Source organism: Zootoca vivipara, chromosome 1, assembly GCF_963506605.1.
Source record: "Zootoca vivipara chromosome 1, rZooViv1.1, whole genome shotgun sequence".
Taxonomy (NCBI): domain Eukaryota; kingdom Metazoa; phylum Chordata; class Lepidosauria; order Squamata; family Lacertidae; genus Zootoca; species Zootoca vivipara.
Window position 1 is genome coordinate 131,501,093 of NC_083276.1, and position 19,373 is coordinate 131,520,465.

At 41.9% G+C, this 19,373-nt stretch overlaps 1 protein-coding gene across 1 annotated transcript in view; it reads right to left on the bottom strand.

Annotated features, from left to right (window-relative positions):
* Window positions 1-19,373, bottom strand: part of ABCA12 (ATP binding cassette subfamily A member 12) — a 142,747-nt gene that overhangs the window by 82,996 nt on the left and 40,378 nt on the right. The window contains exons 11-20 of the mRNA XM_035138968.2: window positions 19,215-19,330; window positions 18,280-18,386; window positions 16,762-17,015; window positions 16,541-16,653; window positions 15,153-15,277; window positions 13,607-13,780; window positions 7,339-7,503; window positions 5,344-5,545; window positions 4,008-4,147; window positions 3,566-3,685 (exon numbers count right to left, since the gene is read on the bottom strand). Coding sequence (XP_034994859.1) covers window positions 3,566-3,685; window positions 4,008-4,147; window positions 5,344-5,545; window positions 7,339-7,503; window positions 13,607-13,780; window positions 15,153-15,277; window positions 16,541-16,653; window positions 16,762-17,015; window positions 18,280-18,386; window positions 19,215-19,330 — 1,516 coding nt within the window. The remainder of the gene's footprint in view (window positions 1-3,565; window positions 3,686-4,007; window positions 4,148-5,343; window positions 5,546-7,338; window positions 7,504-13,606; window positions 13,781-15,152; window positions 15,278-16,540; window positions 16,654-16,761; window positions 17,016-18,279; window positions 18,387-19,214; window positions 19,331-19,373) is intronic.

A 19,373-nucleotide genomic window follows, 5' to 3' on the forward strand; every position in this document is an offset into this window, starting at 1 on the left:
TAATCGCAAAAATTATCCCTCTGCAAGAGAGCAGTTTTATTAATAGCTAGGGGTGTCGGAGAGTTTTGCTCTAGGCAGATGCATGGAAAGCTCTTGTTCCCAATATTCAGGAATGGAATTCCTTGAAGCGAATGCAACCCACATTCACATTGGCATCTATTTTATTTTATCTTTTACAGTACGCAGGTTTGACATAATTTTTTTACATGTCACTTCACCTGATGTTCCCCAATGCTGTTATCATGAAGCTCAATAAATGTTTAGAACCCTGTGGGGAGATGGCTAATGGTTTTCAAATGATCTAATTATTTCTGTCCTCCCCTGCATAATGTAAAGGATGTGTGCAGCTGCTGCTATGTTATTCTGTTTGTTGCTTCAGAAAAGAGGGAGGAGGCTTTTGATTTTTTCACAACAAGGAATTTAACAAGGGTTTACTATGCCCTCCCCCCTCGACTGAGGCTGAATGGACTTTATTTAAAATTATTCCTGAACTGCTGTTGGAGGAATGCAGTGGGGGGGGGGAGAGAGAGAATGAACTGCTGCTGAACAGATCTGGCAAAGAGACTGAATTTGAGAAAAGATCTTGTTTTTAAATGTGTGCCGAGGAAGAACTCCAGAGCAGAATTTTAATGGCAGAGTTTGGATATGCATTCTGTGAGTTATTTATGGCTGCAGCTCATACGCTAGTTAGTAAACAGCGGGGAAAATGAAATATGACCTTGTACCATCCAGATAAACACTGCAACGAATGGAATAATGGAAGATAGTAATTAACTCTCCCAGCACACCAGGTCTGGAACAACAATGTATATGAAGGACTACACACATGAAATGGATTACTTATTTATAAGATGTAAGAGAGGGGCTGGTTGTAAGATGAAAAAAAAAGCAGGCCGATGAAAGAATGGTTTAACAGCAAGTGAAGGATGTCAACTGGACTCTAAATAAGAAATGATGTGGCAATGTGAGGAAATGATGATGATGATGATGATGATGATGATGAAGGAAGAGTTTGGATTTGATATCCTGCTTTATCACTACCCTAAGGAGTCTCAAAGCAGCTAATGATCATATGTTTGGAACAGGAGACCTGATTTTAAGAAATTGTATTAAATTAATTTGGTTTGATTTGTAATAATTTGGAAAATTAATAAAAGTAATTTGGAAAAAAGTAAATTTAAATTAAAGTTCCTTTCCTTGATATTTTCTTGACTTGTAACTCAGCTGTCTACCTCTGGTAACTGAGTGAGGGAAGCAATATAGGATGGCAAGTTTATATTGAGTTGTGAAATCATGTCAGTGAGAGAGGCTACAATCCTAACCTCACTTACCAGAAGGTAAAGAGACCCCTGACCATTAGGTTCAGTCGCGGACGACTCTGGGGTTGTGGCGCTCATCTCGCTTTCTTGGCTGAGGGAGCCGGTGTACAGCTTCCGGGTCATGTGGCCAGCATGACTAAGCCACTTCTGGTGAACCAGAACAGCACACGGAAACGCCGTTTAACTTCCCGCCAGAGCGGTACCTATTTATCTACTTGCACTTTGAAGTGCTTTTGAACTGCTAGGTTGGCAGGAGCAGGGACCGAACAACGGGAGCTCACCCGGTTGCGGGGATTCGAACTGCCGACCTTCTGATCGGCAAGCCCTAGGCTCTGTGGTTTAACCCACAGCGCCACCCGCGCCCCTTACCAGAAGGTAAGCTCCACTAAATTCAGTATGACTAACTTCTCATGGTTAGGTTTGCATTCATAGATAGTTTTGTAATGGTCCATTAGCCAGTTCACTAACATTGTCTTTAAGGTGGCACAAGGATATTTGTTGTTTATCAAACTTTGAAAGGAAACATACAGGAGAAACAATGGATTTGTAAATATAGCATAGCACAGCAGCATAGATCATGACAGAATGAAAACAAAACCATAGCACATAGTGGAACAGATAGTACTGTATCAGGCATAAGCGGAAGGGCAGCAGAACAAAACCAGCTCACTTTATAGCCAATGAGCATTACTACCGGTAATTCTGTTTATCCAGATTTTATACTGAATTTGACTGCTTACATGAGTTAACTTCGTATCTGAATCTGCATGCACACGAAAGCTCATACCAAAATAAAAACTTAGTTGGTCTTTAAGGTGCTACTGAAGGATTTTTTTAAATTTTGCTTCGACTCAGACCAACACGGCTACCTACCTGTAACATGAGTTAATATGTTCCTGTGTTATAGCTAGTTCTGTCAGATACATTGTCTTGAATTTCACATGCTACCATGAGTTAATAAAGACGTCATTTGATAGAAGACAGCTGCAACTTCATAGTAAAAAGAAAACCACTGTTGCCATACGACTCAGCGCCAGAGGGGAGTTTTAGCTCTGATTTATGAAGAAGGACTGAATTTTATAGCTTGAATTCAAATATTTCAACTCATTATGCTACAGAGCCATTTTGATCCTCCTGACTCAAACAGGTTTTCTTAGATAATAGAGCAGGTACCAGCCTGTTAGCACACAGGTATCTCTACAATTTAGGGAAAGGCTCAAAGATATTAATTTAATCATGAAAAAAGTATTCGAAACTTTTCAGACCCCATACTCTTCCATAAAACAAAGTTGCTCCAAGGGGGCATACAAGACCTCAAAACAATCACACCTTGTAACAATGATATAACTTGTAAAAAATTAAGCAGCTTATAGAAGGTACAGATTGGTAAATTTGCACTTAAAAATTAGACAGGGAACTAGCTCTGTCAGCCATTTGACCAGTTAACTTTCCCTTGTGAACGGCCCAAAAACTATGCCTACCTTCCTCATTAGAAAACCCAATGTGATGGGGCCAGATGGTCATAAGTACCGCAGCATGACTGTAGAATAAGCTCCACCAACTCCCGCCCCCAGGCAGAGAGAAAGCAAGCTTTCTCCTCCCTACCCCCCAAATTGCAAGAAGGTACATGTGAAAGGAGACAGTTAATAAGAAGTATGCAACTATAGCTAAGTCAAAATATCTTTGGCATTTTGTTGAGAAATTAGCAGTGGTTGGCCCATAAAGCCTGGGTTTGGGGGAGAGAACTTTAGATAGCCAGATGACAGGAGATGAGACTCCATTGTGAAATCATTAATGATGCCCCTGGTTTCTTGCTTCTGCTTAAAACCTTACACACACACACACACACACACACACACACACACACATTCATTCACTTGCTGCAAGGCACTTTTCCCATTCATGATAATGTGAAAATGGCTGCAAGGCTGACTCATCATGCATCATGGACAGAAGACTGGCACATGAAAGTTTTTCAGGCCTGGGCATTTAGGCAATGCTCCCTCTTTCTATGAGAGAAGGAAACACTTCTCATCTTCCACACACATTTTAAAGTAAGCAACAGAGGGGACCATATTTTATGAATCAGGGAGCTCCGAGGTAAGGTCAACTTTGCTGGAATCCTAAGCAACAAGATGTTAAGCATAATTATTAATCCAGACGTACAAATCAGCTAGCACAAAAACCATAACAAGACAAAATCAACACTCGGTCAGTTAATGAGATAGGGAGTAAACATATCATACCTTTGCTATTGGAATATTTTCCTTTAACATATTCAAGGAGCTCATCAGCAATGGTAAATTGTCCAGCCACTCCTGGGATTTTTGTGTTAATTCAGCCATCAGCTTCAATGTTGCATTAGACTAAGAGAATTTAGGTGAGAGAACACAAAAATATATGGGCAAAGAAAAATGCATATCTAGTCAATCAAGTGAATTACAGTGCTTTGATGCCTTGGTTTGCTCCCTGATTATGAGAGCGTTCTCATACTGGTTAATAGTAATTTCATGCTATTTTTACAAAAATTCTTCCCAACTAAGTCACATATTCTGAAGGCAAATTAACATTAGGAATTCCATATGTTCCTAAGTCACTGGAGAAGCAACCTCCTAATTGGTATCTACTGCAAGTACCAAGTGTTTTCTAATCACCAAGAACTATTGATTTTATTGAGCGTGGCGTTACCTTCTCCATGATTGCTCTTGTTTCAGGGGTGTCTGGTGTATACAGAATCCTCCCAAACAGCATGGGCTTTAAGAAAGACCAAATTAAAGCCCCTGTAGGTGTTTTTACCAAGTCCAAAAAGATTGATGTGCAGAATGATGCTAGAAAAAGACAGAGTCGGTGTGAGAATTAGCACATAGAACACAGATGCACAGAGTCTGGATGCAGATATTGATGCTTGCCAGTTGATAGCAGATGCTTGAAGAATCCCTTGAAAACCCTGTCTTCACATCCTGATGTGATGCCTTTTGACAAAGCTAATCCTCCCCAAAGATCTCCCATTGCTGAACTCAGCTAACAAGGTTCTTATTGTTCTAGCAAAAACCTCTTCTGTTTAAGGTTAAATGGAGCTTTTGGAGCTCAGAGGAGCGAGTGTCAGTACAGATGGAAAAACAACTCCTCAAAATAAAAGCAGTGACCTTTCTGAAGACTAAAGCCAAACTCATTGGGGACTTTAGATTTGGCAATGTATTAAAGCCACTTCAACTGCTGTGTGCGTTGCTTCACTTTTCAGACCGAAACTTTTCTTGCACCAAGAAAATGAAAACCTTGCATTTCTTTGTAAAGTGTCTGCTGAAAGCTCAGCAATTCCAGAAGCAAAGTCAGTTTTTCCATTTTTGAAATAGGTCACCATAACTACATATAAACATGTATTGCAGAATTTGATCTCATTGAGACCAGAGCTCCCTTATGAACATATGGTGCTGCCATACTGAGTCCATTCTGACTTGTATTGTCATTGGACCAATGGTCTGACTAGCACCAGGTCTCAAGATTAGGTCTTTCCTGCCACCTGCAATCCTATATATTTGGATTGAATCTGGTCCTTGTGCATGCAAAACACACCCTTGGCCACTCTGCCCTCCCCTGTTGTGGTCATCTTCCTACTCAATTGATATAAAAGCACAGAATCCTGCTCATATAAGTGCTTTTCTAACTCTAGAAATATGTCTTTTAATTACCCTTACTAATAAGCCATGGATTTGGAATGAAAGCTGATCTTTAAGGTCCCAGATTTCTATTGTTTTGCTGAGACAGGTGGGAGGACAAAATAAAGCTATTTTTGGACCAGTTCCTATGCAACTTCAATAGTGCTCACAGAGGACATGATCTTATTGGATTATGAGTGTGTGTGTGTTTAGATTTCATTGTGCTTATGTTCTCCTGAAAGCAATGAGCTGAAATCTCAATTCTCACTTAAGACTTGTTACAACTTGCTCCCGCCCAATAATTTTGTTGGGTTGTCCCCAGTAGGTTTTACAAGAGGCTTCAGGTACCAATAGTATTAACGACTCACTGGCATTCTGTGGGATGCCGTATGTATTCATGATATGTTGCATTCGCTCATCTTGTACAGAAGAATGGTGCACATTCTGCTCTTCAAAATCTGGAAGCAGAGACTCAAAGAACAAAGGAGTGACATCCTCATTGCAGAGAGCTTTCGAAATGATTTTAAATGTCCCTCTGTTCATTGTTAAGTTGCTCGCCTGAGACAATGCCTGTGGAAGCAAACAGAAGGCATATTGATGGACAGAATAAATTTTGGCAAATGAGATAATGGCAACATTCAAATTTATATATGGCATAACATTTATGTGGCAACATATAACATTGGCAGCCCAAATCTCACTAGGATGGTTAGTGTTGTGCCTGGGTGTTATGCAGAGCCGGCCCAAGACTTTTTAGCACCTGAGATAAACCACAAAGTGGTACCCATGTCCCCCTACCCCACCAGGGAACAAGGAGTGAGTGGACAGGAGAAATGGTCCACCACATTTCTTGGGATTGGATCTCTTTTTTTGCAGTATTTTTTGCAGTAAACAGGCAGCTGCTGTGATGGCAGCTGTCCACCATTCTGTATCTACCATTTTGCCCTGGACACGACATTATTCTGGGACATTGTGAGAGTGAAATGGCAGCCACAATTTTTTAAAAAATACGTAGCCTTCCTTTGGAGATTGGCAGAAAAAAGAAAAATCTCAGAATTTTATAGGAAAAGAAATTTCTACTTTCTATACCACCTTTCATTATGAAAAATCTCAAGGTGACTCACAATAAAACATCATTAGAATGCATTGAAATATAGTGCAAACCAGTGGAAACCATGTTCACAGCCAGTGAAAACCTGGCAGAATAGCTACGTTTTGACCAGCCCCTGAAAGCAAAGCACAGTTGGCACCTGCTCTATCTCACAGGGGAGATGGGGTCACAACAGAAAAGCCCCCCCCTTCCTAGTCACAAGATGGATATTAGGGCTGCCTTCAGATGTCTTCTAAAAGTCGGGTAGTTATCTATTTACTTGACATCTGGTGGGAGGGTGTTCCACAGGATGGGAGCCATCACCAGAAAGCCCTCTGCCTGGTTCCTTGTAACCTCGCTTCTCACAGGGAGGGAACCACCAGAAGGCCCTTGGAGCTGGACCTCAGTGTCCGGGCTGAATGATGGGGGTGGAGATGCTCCTTCAGGTATATAGGACCGAGGCTGTTTAGGGCTTTAAAGGTCAGCACCAACACTTTGAATTGTGCTCAGAAGCGTACTGGGAACCAATGTAGGTCTTTCAAGACCGGTGTTATATAGTCTTGGCAGCCACTCCCAGTCACCAGTCTAGCTGCCGCATTCTGCTGGCAGAATGGTTATGTATTTAAATACATAAATGGTTATGTATTTTTATTTAATTCATGTTAAAGCCACTTCCAACAAAATATTATTGCCAGGTGGGGTAAATCTATTTTAAATAACTACCAAACAAATCAATATAATGAATAAAATAACAACAACAGTAAAATCTTGCACAATATTTGGTGCTAAATACAGCTCAGAAAGACCTGATATACAACTGTCCACCTTCATTATGGCTCCTACTGTCATTCCTGGAATTCTTTCCCCAAAAATGACCATAAAACAACAAAAATAGTTTTGTGGCATCTTAAAGACCAGTAAATTTATTATGGCATAAGCTTTTGTGGACTACAGTAACTGCATCAGATGCATAAAATGTATTCAGGGTAAAGCACAGTTATGCATCTAAAGAAGAATGCTGTAGGGGAAATCAAACCTTACGCTGTCATAAATCCGTTTGTCTTTAAGGTGCCACAAGGCTATTGTTTTGGCTGCAGTAAACTAACATGGTTTCCCTTTCTAGAAAACATATGATACACATAATATATGTTTTGTTGCTCTTTAGTTATGTTTACTAACATTCCTGGAAACTCTACCAGTAACTAGTTTTCACAACAGTATTTCCTATTTAGAAGGAATTTTTGTCTTTTGCCTATTGAAAAAGAAAACCCACCTTGGACAGTGGTACATTTCTTGACTGACGTAGTTTTTTAAGTGAATGGATTGCATCTAAGAGTGGACGGACATCTGATACAACCTGTTCTTTGATGTGATCCAAATCCTTGAGAAGAGCTAGCACTTTATCCAAAGAAGTTTGAAGTTCCATTGGGAAAAGCACCTAGAATAGCAAAGAGAAAGGAATATCATAGCCAAAACTAAGCATGCGAGGTGCAAAATCAAAACAGAGAACTTTTACATCCTAATGATCCCAATGGGAGCATTGAGCACATGCTTTTAAACCTTTCCAGGTGAAACAAATAGGACTTAATACTGCTCAACTTTGGATGAATTGTGACTGTATACATTAGTAAAAAAATATATGATTTGAATGCATTATAAACATGTAACACCTGATGGCTCCAGAGAACAAATAAATTTTCCATGTGATTTTTACATAGCGTTTTTTTCTTTTGTTATAACTATTTAATTTCTGACTTATCTATAGCGTTTTTTTTCCCTGTGTGAAGATCCACCCCAAATATATTAGCATTTCCTAGGTCTGTAAAATTATCAACACTGTCTCAGTGTTGAACTTTTAGAATTCAGTATAGGGGAAAGTACTCAAAACAGGCATGATTTGCTAAGATCCTGCCCCAAACATCTTTCACTCTTTGTGGATAAAGCATATTGATCGAACTACATATACCTGCAAGTAAAACACAGTTCCTGGTTCCCGATGTGCCTTTCAGGCTTCAGCCCATGTGAAAGAAGTTCTACAATGTTGAGAAAACCCACACCAGCCCTACAGTGCAGACCTGATGTCCTTTCACTATGCATGGACCACCAAATTGATTATCAACACTGGCAAGGAGAAGATGAGGAAGAAGACACCAAAGTCCAGATAAGGCATGCAATTTGTTCTCCTGCATTTGAAAATCACTTTATTTCTTTTCGTTAGTCACCACTGCTTTTGAATTATGGTGCTGGAGGAGACTCTTGAGAGTCCCATGGACTTCAGGAAGATCAAACCTATCCAATCTTAAGGAAATCAGCCCTGAGTGCTCACTGGAAGGACAGATCCTGAAGCTGAGGCTCCAATACTGTACTTTGGCCACCTCATGAGAAGAAGAAGAGAAGAAGAGTTTGGATTTGATTTATCACTATCCAAAGTAGTCTCAAAGCGGCTAACAATCTCCTTTCCCTTCCTCTCCCACAACAGACACCCTGTGAGGTGGGTGGGGCTGAGAGACTTCAAAGAAGTGTGACTAGCCCAAGGTCACCCAGCAGCTGCATGTGGAGGAGCGGAGACCCGAACCCGGTTCCCCAGATTACGAGTCTACCGCTCTTAACCACTACACCACACTGGCTGAGTGGTGAGAAGACTGAGAAGAGAAGACTCCCTGGAAAAGACCCTGATGTTGGGAAAGATTGCAGGCACAAGGAGAAGGGGACATCAGAGGACGAGATGGTTGGACAGTGTTCTCGAAGCTACCAACATGAGTCTGACCAAACTGTGGGAGGCAGTGGAAGACAGGAGTGCCTGGCGTGCTATGGTCCATGGGGTCATGAAGAGTCGGACACGACTAAATGACTAAACAACAACAACAAGTCATGGGATGGGGGAAGGGGGCAATAAGGCAAGCCTGCTCTTCAGACCTTTGTGGGATTACAGTCAAGGTATCTAGAAGGCTGGTTAAGTATGTTAAACTGAACATGCATAGAAAATTTCCAGCAATGAGAAACCCTGATAAGACAATCAAACAGATTCCACTGAATCCTCTTTAATACCCTCTTCAGAGCTTAACAGAAAGATCTGAAGAGCAGCCTGTACATATGAGGACATGGGAAGTGGGGTGTGTGTGCCTTCCCCTGGTTCCACTCACTGCATGTTCAGGCAAATGACTGAACACGGCTGTTTTATCGTTTAGATTTTGCCTAGAATGGCTTTTAGGCAACTTAAGACAAAAGACAGGGAGTGGCCTTTTTATTATCCCAGTTGAAAACAAGTTTTTTAAAAATCAGAATTTTTAAAGGTTTAAGCGAGGCAGTGCAATTTTGAAGATGTATTGTAAGGGAAAAGGTGCTGCATGCTGAGAGCTTTGGACAGCGAAATACATTTTTCAAAGCCATATTTGCTGTAGGCTGCTGTGGATTTTAACCTACCCCAACTGCGACTTATTGTTCCTATTAATAATTTCAAGGCCATTTAAGTCTTGCAAGACGACCATTTGCACTTTTCTGCAGAATATAATAGCATACACACAATAGGAGGAGAGTCAAAATAACAGGAGCCTCTTGCCAGAAACCTGATCTTCTCCCCCATCATCCTACATGCTGTCTCTTTGCTACTCTAAAATAAACCACTGGTATAGCTTGAAAAAGAAACTGTGGGGGCTTGCATTGGCATAGCCAGGAGAATGCAGGAGGGCCAGTTGCCCCCATCAAGTAAATAAATAAAAATACCTAACTAACTGACCAATTGTGTTACAGATAACTCGGTCCCCTCCCCCAACATAAAGCTTGCCCTCCCCTAAAATAAATCCTACCTATGCCCATGGTGCCCATGGTGCTTGGAGATATTCTCAAAGAAATACGGCTTCACTTTCTTCGATATTGCAGAGGAAGGCTGTATATAAGCAGTGCCTCTAGAGCAGACATCCCCAAACTTCGGCCCTCCAGATGTTTTGGACTACAATTCCCATCCTCCCCGACCACTGGTCCTGTTAGCTAAGGATCATGGGAGTTGTAGGCCAAAACATCTGGAGGGCCGCAGTTTGGGGATGCCTGCTCTAGAGACACCAGGTGTCAGGGTTTAACATGAAGTTTCAGAGTTTAGGTCTTTTTCTCACAGTCTTAATAATAATAATAATAATAATAATAATAATAATAATAATAATAATAATAATATTGATACCCCTCCAATCTGGTTTCCCCAACCACTCTGGGCAGCCACTAGCACATATAAAAACATAATAAAACGTTGAACATTAAAAACTTCCCAATACAGTGGTGCCTCGCTAGATGAATTTAATTCGTTCCACGGGTCTTTTCTTATAATGAAAAAATTCATCTAGCGAATCCCATAGGAATGCATTGAATTTTTCTTGAATTTTTTTTTGCCCATAGGAACGCATTAATTGAATTTCAATGCATTCCTATGGGAAACCGCAATTCGCTAGACGAAAACGAATTCATCTAGCGAGGCAACCTCCGCTAGAAAAAACCTTTTGTTAAGCGAAAATTTCGTTAAGCAGGGCATTCGTTAAGCGAGGCACCACTGTACAGGGCTGCCTTCAGGTGTCTTCTAAAAGTTGCATAGTTCTTTATATCCTTGACATCTGATGGGAGGGCATCCCACAGGGAAGACAGCACTGCCAAAAAAGCCCCCTGCCTCGTTCCCTGTAACTTCACTTCTCACAGTGAGGGAAGGTAGGAAAGCCACATAATGAGAGGACAGGACCATTTTTCTCTGCTTAGCTGAATGAGATTTTTTAAAATTATTTGATCCACCCCCCCCCAGGCCCCTGCATGGCTCCCTCCCTGCTGCATCCCTCACATCCAGGGTCTGCCTCCAGATCCAACAGGTGCCTCCAGGCTTTGCCCTTTGGGCTACAACCCCTCCATTCCCAGATCCCACCTCACAGCAACTGCACTTTAGGGGACCTGGCAACTCTTTGGCCATGGAAGGGCATCCCCATAAACAAGAGCAGACCACAGCAACCCTAACTAGCATGGGCAATGGTCAGGAGTGATGGGAGTTAAGAGTCCAAACGTTATGGAGGGCACCACAGTGGGAAAGGCAGGATGTCAGGATTGCTCTCAAGGTTTTAGCTGGTTTGTCAAGAACTCCTGAAGGAGGAGCAAACTCTGAGGTGGGGTCAGAATCAAGAGGACAAGCTCAGCTTTAGAGCTTCTGCTAAACCCCACCCTATCAGGGCCGTCTTTACCAGGGGGTGCAAGGGGTGTGGGGCACCCGGGTGTTGAATTCTGGGGAGGGGGGGCGCCCGGCACCCACTGCTGAAGCCTCCTAAGCTCTTAACTACCTACCTGTTATGAAATAATAAATAATTTTGATCAAGCTAGAAAAACAAAATACATATATACCTATGTATTACCAAAATGTATTCCTACTGTTTCACTAAAGGACTTTCGACTTTGTGCGCTCATTTACCAGTGGCGGCGCTTGTCATTCACAACGGCGGCACTTGTCAGACTCAACGGCACCATGCACGCGAAATTAACTAAATTGGGGGCGCTGGGCAGCCCGGCAGCGCATATGCTAAAGACGGCCCTGCACCCTATGTACATCTTATGGTTACAAGCACAGCAAGGCTCTGAGACATCAGGTGCCATCCTCCTCTGTCCCCACCAGGCAAAACTAAGATCTCTCTCCTCACCTGCCAGGAGCAACCCATTAGATCCCAGGATGCGAGCCTTGGGCAACCTGGTAACCTCTCATCACATTATTGCAGTGATGGAGAAAAACCGGCTTTTGGCTTCTGGTTCGTAGCTCTTTTAACACATAAAAAATGTCCCTTTTGGAGTGCAGTCAATATAAACGTGGAATGAAATTGATATGGTATTTTTGATAGGCCTGAGATTTCACAGGTCTGACTAGGGAAGCAGGAAGCAAAGGAAAAGAGTGGTTTATTGGGCCAAGGAAGAGGGGAAGAGGGAATATTATACAATTGCTAAACATAGTTTAGCAATTATGTTTTCAAGTAGGTAATAACTCTTGAGTGCTTTGATGCAATTTGGAGTTGGACTCGGGTTAATCATTGCTTTATTAAATTCTATAAAATCATCTGTTAAAAATTCTTCAATGGGCTGCATTTTTAAATATATTGTTATTTAAAAATATACCAGTTTGTGGGGGGGCTGGGGGGGAGGAAGTATGGAGACCCTTCTAATACCTGGATTCAATTTCTGAAATAGCCAGACCAGCTTGGGTGATGGGTCATTAAGAGAACAAAAGGAAAGAGGATTCTATGCTAGATAGCAAATGGGTGGGACTCCTCCACCCATTCTTTGAGGGTGGAGTTTTGAGGGCAGAATTTTTGAGGGCAGAGTTTTGAGGGCAGAGTTTTGAGGGACCTACCTAGAGGACAAAGCTGCAACTGAAAAGGCAGGGAGAAAGCCATGGCTGATTTCTGCTTGAATCCAAGGCTGCGGCTCTGGGAGGAACAAGACCCTTTTGGGGGTGCTAAGGCTGTGAAGCCCTCCATCATAGGCTCAGGTTGTATATATCTGTAAAGAAACTATATATCCTAAAGACACCACAATCTCCACTGTGCCTCCTTTTCAAAAGGGAACCCGAACCCTGGCTAAGCACCTAGAACCTCGCACCGCTCAGAGATTGGGGTGGACTGTGGCAATATACACCCATGGGAGCACAGCAACAGATTAGTATTCGTAATAGCAATATGAAAGCTTTGAGCAATGCATAATTAGAAGATAGGTTCCTTTAGGGCAGGGTTTCCCAACCTTGGGCCTCCAGCTGTTTTCGGACTACAATTCCCATCATTCCTGACCACTGGTCTTGCTAGCTAGGGATGATGGGAGTTGTAGTCCAAAAACAGCTGGAGGCCCAAGGTTGGGAAACGCTGCTTTAGGGTATTGTTGGTGTTTTCAGATTATGTCTGAGGTTATCGTGCATAGGTGGGACCCCGTAAAGAACTGCATGTGGAAGGAAGATGGGGCAATGGCTTGGTTGTATTTGTCTTCCTTTTTACCCTTTGCACTGCTAGATATTTTCCCTGGTAGGTGAACTGGGCTAAGAAAAAGCTCGCCCTGATCACAGCTACAACCATGATTATTTTTATAATGGTGGGAGAGCCCAGGCTCATGTCATTCCTGAAACAATCATTAATAAGAAGGAATTAAGCTTGGAGTCAGCTGTGAGCAGCACACCATGACCCAGGAAAACTGTCTGCGGAAGCGGACAAACACCGACTCCCTAGGCCTGTAAAATGAGATGAGCACCGCAACCCCAAAGACATTAACGACTGGACTTAATTGTCAGGGGTCCCTTTACCTTTACCTTATGCCAACAAAAGCTATGTCCACTGAAAGCCTACATCATTTTATGAGTATCCATTGCTCACAGACATGACACCATTGCTGCACATGGGCACACAAACCAGGCTACTTGATTTCCTGAACTTCCTTCCTATTACTGTATGTACAAAGCAACAAAAGAAGCAGAAGACTTGTACAGTACTGATACAAACAAGCTTGGAAAATTTAGGGAGATATTTTTAAGATCCGAACGCAACACAAACCTTGTACATGAAACTGTAGACATCCAGGTAATGCAGTAGCGTGACCCCTAAAACGTAAGACTTGTGGACCCTTTCTGTGAGTGGCAGGTTGCAGAATTGCTTTGCTACGACTCCCAGCTCAGCACCAGCTGCATTAGTATCACAGGACTCCAGCTGGAGTATCCAGAAAATCAGCTGTATTGGCACAGAGGAAAAGCAAGTTTGTAAATAGTGAGCTCTCTCTAATGAGGATGAATTAAGCATCTCTCTTTTTTCGGCCATCACCAGCGCCATCTAGCACAGTAGAGGATGGAGCAACATACAATTCTTCACACAACAAATTGGGAGTTTCCTTAACCTCTTGCATGCAAGAACACAAGTTAAAAGATTCAGGTTCTTTGGACCATTCATATTAATGACTTGTTTTGCATCTTAAGCCCAATAAAGTGTTGCTGAAGGACTCCTGCATTGATTCCTGCATTGCATGGGGTTGGACTAGATGACCCTTGGGATCCTTTCCAACTCTACAATTGTATGATTCTATGACTCTGCTATGATTCTGCTCCAAAGAAGCGGACACGGAGCAATGGATTCGAACTTCAAGAAAGAAGATTCCACCTAAACATTAGGAAGAACTTCCTGACAGTAAGAGCTGTTTGGCAGTGGAATTTGCTGCCAAGGAGTGTGGTGGAGTCTCCTTCTTTGGAGGTCTTTAAGCAGAGGCTTGACAGGCATATGTCAAGAATGCTTTGATGGTGTTTCCTGCTTGGCAGGGGGTTGGACTGGATGGCCCTTGTGGTCTCTTACAACTCTATGATTCTATGATTCTATGACTCTAGCCTATGTGACTGAATCCATCACAACTCTCTGTCCAGCAATGCTCAGGGCTGGAGACAAATATTCGTTTTTGACTTGAAAGTGTTTTGGGAGAGGTTTTGTTTCCTGCGGTGTACTTACATATTTATTTTGCCCCAATGTCAAACAGGTTTGCACATTTTTAACAACTCAAAAAGCTGCCCAACCTGATTAACAGAGGCAAAAGAGAGCAGATGTATATACACCACGAGCGGTTTTTGTTGCCCAAACTCCTAAAGGATAGGCTGGGCCTGTATGTAACTTAGGTTACATGGAGAAACAGGAGGGGGCCACCTTCCTTTGTACTGGCGGTTGTGAATAATGCACATGTTCTGTCATGCAGTCGGGTTGTGCTCTTAACAAGCCTTTCCCTCAGCAGCCACCTGTAAATTAGTAGCAGCTAGCATCTGAAGAACTTTTTATCTACTATGTCTCAGCATCATATTTTCTCCTGCTGGAGAGGCTGTCACACTATTAAGTCCGCCCAGAATCTGAACAAGACGCACTGTAAGCTAAAATGTTGACAAAGAATTATGAAGGATCGTACATTATGAATGGACAGATCAGTAAGAAACACGAGCTACTGGCTGATGTGGATCATGTAACCACATCCCATAATAAGTGTACACACGAGCTGCACGTAAGTGTTGCCACTTATCCCCTGCATGTGGGAAGCCAGCTAAGCAGACAGCGTCATTCATAATAAACTTGCCTGTGTTCTGTTTTCTGGAAGAGGCATTTCCATCAAAGCATTGATACTTTCTGTCGACATTCCTACCATATCTCTGAGATCATTTTTGAGGAGGTCAACGTTTCTGAAAAGGTCTATTAGCATGTCTTTGAAACATCAGAAAACAAAACAAAATGAAATATTTCAGTCTTCAGGAAACATTGCTTATGCAGAGCACCGAAAGGAGGCTTCCGGGAGATGTGGGGAAAATGACTCAAGGGTGTCACCATGTGGTACATTTAAATGCAAAGGTATCATTCCCATTTTCTGCTATTTTGCATTCCTGTGCCCAGAGAGATCTGAGGCCATATCATTTCAAGGCCATTCAGTATTCATCTCATCTTTTCTCTGTTATGTATTTAAACATTTTCCATACACATTGAAATAATAAACCTAAAATAACGCTGTCTTAATAAAGCATAGCCCCTGATAAAAATCAAGACAGTAATCTCACCTGCTCCATTTTGTCCAAATCTTCTGTTTCAAAAGCCTAACAATAAACCCCAATTGCCCATAAATGTGTTTCTAATTTCACTTCCTTCTCTGAATCATATCAAATGAGTTTATTTTACCAACAACAATGTATTCCATTTGCTTCTTTACCAATCCTCACTAGATGAAACACCACTTTTCTATTTAAACACCATTTCATTCCTAGCTGATAGCAATAGGTTAATCACTAATGCTATATTTTCATTCCTTACTTCATTTCGTCCCTGGATGGTGTGGCTTATATTATTAGAACGAGCAAGCAAATGAGCCCCTAAAGGTATGGCTGATGTTATTGGTTCATAATAGTATTGCTTGTGTGGAGAGCCACTCAGGCAACACTATTACAGAAATGAATAGCATTAGCTGTATCATCAGGGGCTCATTCACCTGTCCATCCTCCAACATGATAATATATCCATCACTTGCCATTAATGCCCTTCTGTTGTCTACAAAGGACAAATAGAGAATAAATGGACACAAATTTGATATAAAATCTGCACCTTTCAGAAACTAGTGGGGGACCATTTAATTCTCCAGGGTGCTCTGTTGCTGATCTGAATGTCACAATCATCCCAGAAGCCAGACTCCAGGAGGAAATTTATGATTCTGTTTGTTCAGGACTGAACAGAGACCAAACTTCTTATCCCACTAAAGACAATTAATCAGCACGGCAAAGATAGGAAGGTCATATTATCACTAATTACAGCTTTTGTAACAAGTCACTGTGCCTTTGTTGAATATAACTGAATTTTATACAAATATGTATAAATTCAAAGCCTTGTCCACAATTTCACAATGAAAATGGTTTGATCCAAACTGACAATCAAATTTAATAAGCAGTTCAATCTAAGAAACAAACAAATGAATGTAAAACTTACCTTGCTTCCTGGAGTGTATTGTATTCTGAGTGATATTCGTTATAGAATTCAAAGATGCCATATACTGTGGGATATCTCGGATATATTTAAGTTGTGGCACATTTTCTAGTAACCTTTAAAAAAAAAACTTTGTTACTTCAAACTAATACACGGCTACAAATAATACACTGCAATATACATTGCTAATATTCTGCTACAAATTACCTTGAAGAAGGTCTTACCTGTTTATTTGCTGCTGGAGTTTCTTGGGATCCCCTATGACTATGTCTCGAAATTCTCTAGACACATTGCTATGGTTCATAAAACTGGTCACAATCCGATCACTTAGTTCTATACCACAAAGAAGCTTCTTGTGGAACTCACTTTGATCACACAACTCTGCAAAGCTCACACCAGGGAGTTGGCAGGTTCGCTGCAATGACCTGATGCTCTCGTGGTCACAAAGGAGTGATGTCAAGTTTTGGAGGTGAGTTAGCTTCAAATACAATCAAGAGAGAGAAATTATTCAGAAATGAGTGGTTACAAAACAAAAAACCAATGAGGAAAATCTGGCCAACTTGGTGAAGAAACATTGTTTCACTGGTGAGGTTATGATGGCAGTGCAAGTTATATGCATTTGTGAGTGGATGTGACAAAGGCCCAACGGGTGCTTTTCCTTAGTTTTGGAATGGGAATCTGGAGCAGAGAGGCCAAGGGATTGGGGATGAACCCTTTACCACATGCCACTTTTGTTGCTCTAAACCGCCACTGCCAAAACCACTTCCCACCTTCCAAAGTTCGGCTTTAAGAATAGGGGACCTCAGACCTGGGGAGGTAGTCAAATGTACCCCTCCAGGCCTCTCTCTTGAGTTCCCAGAACTGTCCTCCTGCCACGCCCCTTCACCAACTACACCTCCACTCAACAGACAATGTGGCTCATAAGCCCTGCTTTGCACCCTCCTTGAGTGGTATTCGTTTTTGTTGTGTTGCCTTGCCAGAATATGTCCTTGAACCCAGATAATGGCTTCTGATTGCCTGGAAGGAGGATAAAGAGGGCTGTGTGAGGGTGTAGAACAGGGGTCAGCAACCTTTTTCAGCCGTGGGCCGGTCCACCGTCCCTCAGGCCATGTGGTGGGCCGGACTATATTTTTTGGGGGGAAATGAACGAATTCCTATGCCCCACAAATAACCCAGAGGTGCATTTTAAATAAAAGCACACATTCCACTCATGTAAAAACACCAGGCAGGCCCCACAAATATGTAACCCAGAGATGCATTTTAAATAAAAGGACACATTCTACTCATGTAAAAACATACTGATTCCTCGACCGTCCGTGGGCCAGATTGAGAAGGCAATTGGGCCACATCCAGCCCACGGGCCTTAGGTTGCCTACCCCGGTGTAGAAACCACAAAGGTAAAATTTACATTTGCTGCTCCATCCACTTTTGTCTCTGACAGGTGATCCTCAAAAGGGGCTGGAAAAGTTTCTCCGTTTGCATTTTACAGGTATGTTTGCAGTGACAAATGTGTGTGGGAGAGAGAGAGATTTTGAAAAGAGAAGCAGCAGGTGAGGAAACCGTGAGATGCATTCCAGCTCCATTTCTGTGCCAGGTTTTCCCTCCCAAAGCTGCTTTTCTCTAGGGAATGTAGTCTTCTGGTTTTGATTACACTTGCATGTTGAGCAGACCTAGGCCTTAATAACAGCTCTGACAAGCACACACAATCATACTGTACCATCCAACATCCTAAGCCTACTTACTCTTAGCATCAGGATCTCTGGAACTGTTAAATCTTTCTTGCCAGTATCACGGGGAGTGAGAATAGCCCTTTTCAGCTGTGCTATGCTTGGAGGGAGGTCAACATTTCCTGTACAGAAAAACCAAACAATTACTTGTTTGTCTATTTATTTCAAGCATTCTTAGTACTTTTTTTTTTGGCCCAAAAGGCTACCAAGATGACCATGAAGATGCAACTATCATTATCTTCACCATCACCATGTAGAAATGCAGGTAGGGGAGGATGATATTGAGCAGCCACCCCTAAAATCAAGACTGTGGCTTTTGCAGCTCCTCTTGGTAAAAACAAAAATGGAAATACTATCACTCCCCTCCCTCCCTCTCTGCACACATACCCTGTTTCTCATATTTTAAGACATACCCATAAAATAAGCCATAGCAGGATTTTTAAGCATTCAAGGAATATAAGCCATACCCCGAAAATAAGACATAGTGATAGGCGCAGCAACAATGCCGGCCGCGGCAGGAGGAGGAGGAGGAAAAAAATAAGACATCCCTTGAAAATAAGCCATAGTGTTTTTTTTTTGAGGAAAAAATAAATATAAGATGTGTCTTATAATATGAGAAACACGGTACATAAATGCATACATGAATGAACATACATTGACTTCATCTTATGGATCACAGCTAGTCCAAGGCTGCGCATACACACCATACATTTAAAGCACATTCCTTCCCCCCCCCAAAGAATCCTGGGAACTGTAGCTTATTAAAGGTACTGGGAATTCTAGTTCTGTGGGGGTAACCTACTGTTTCCAGAATCCTTACAGAGGATAATCAGCTTTGAATGTATGGTGTGTACACAGGCAGCCATGGCACATTCATACATAAAAGTGTTCAGGCAAAGGGAAGCTTCAAAAGCGAATAAATTGTATGCCACTATCAACATATACATTACCTGAAAATTCACTTTCCAGCCTTTCAGAGACATTCAGTACACAAGTCAAGTATGATCTGAAGACATTATTGGGGGACATGTGTAAGAAGACGTTTTCAAATTCTGAAAACAGAAACCTAGAACAAAAACAAAAAAACAAGAAAGGAATGTTCCGGCTTC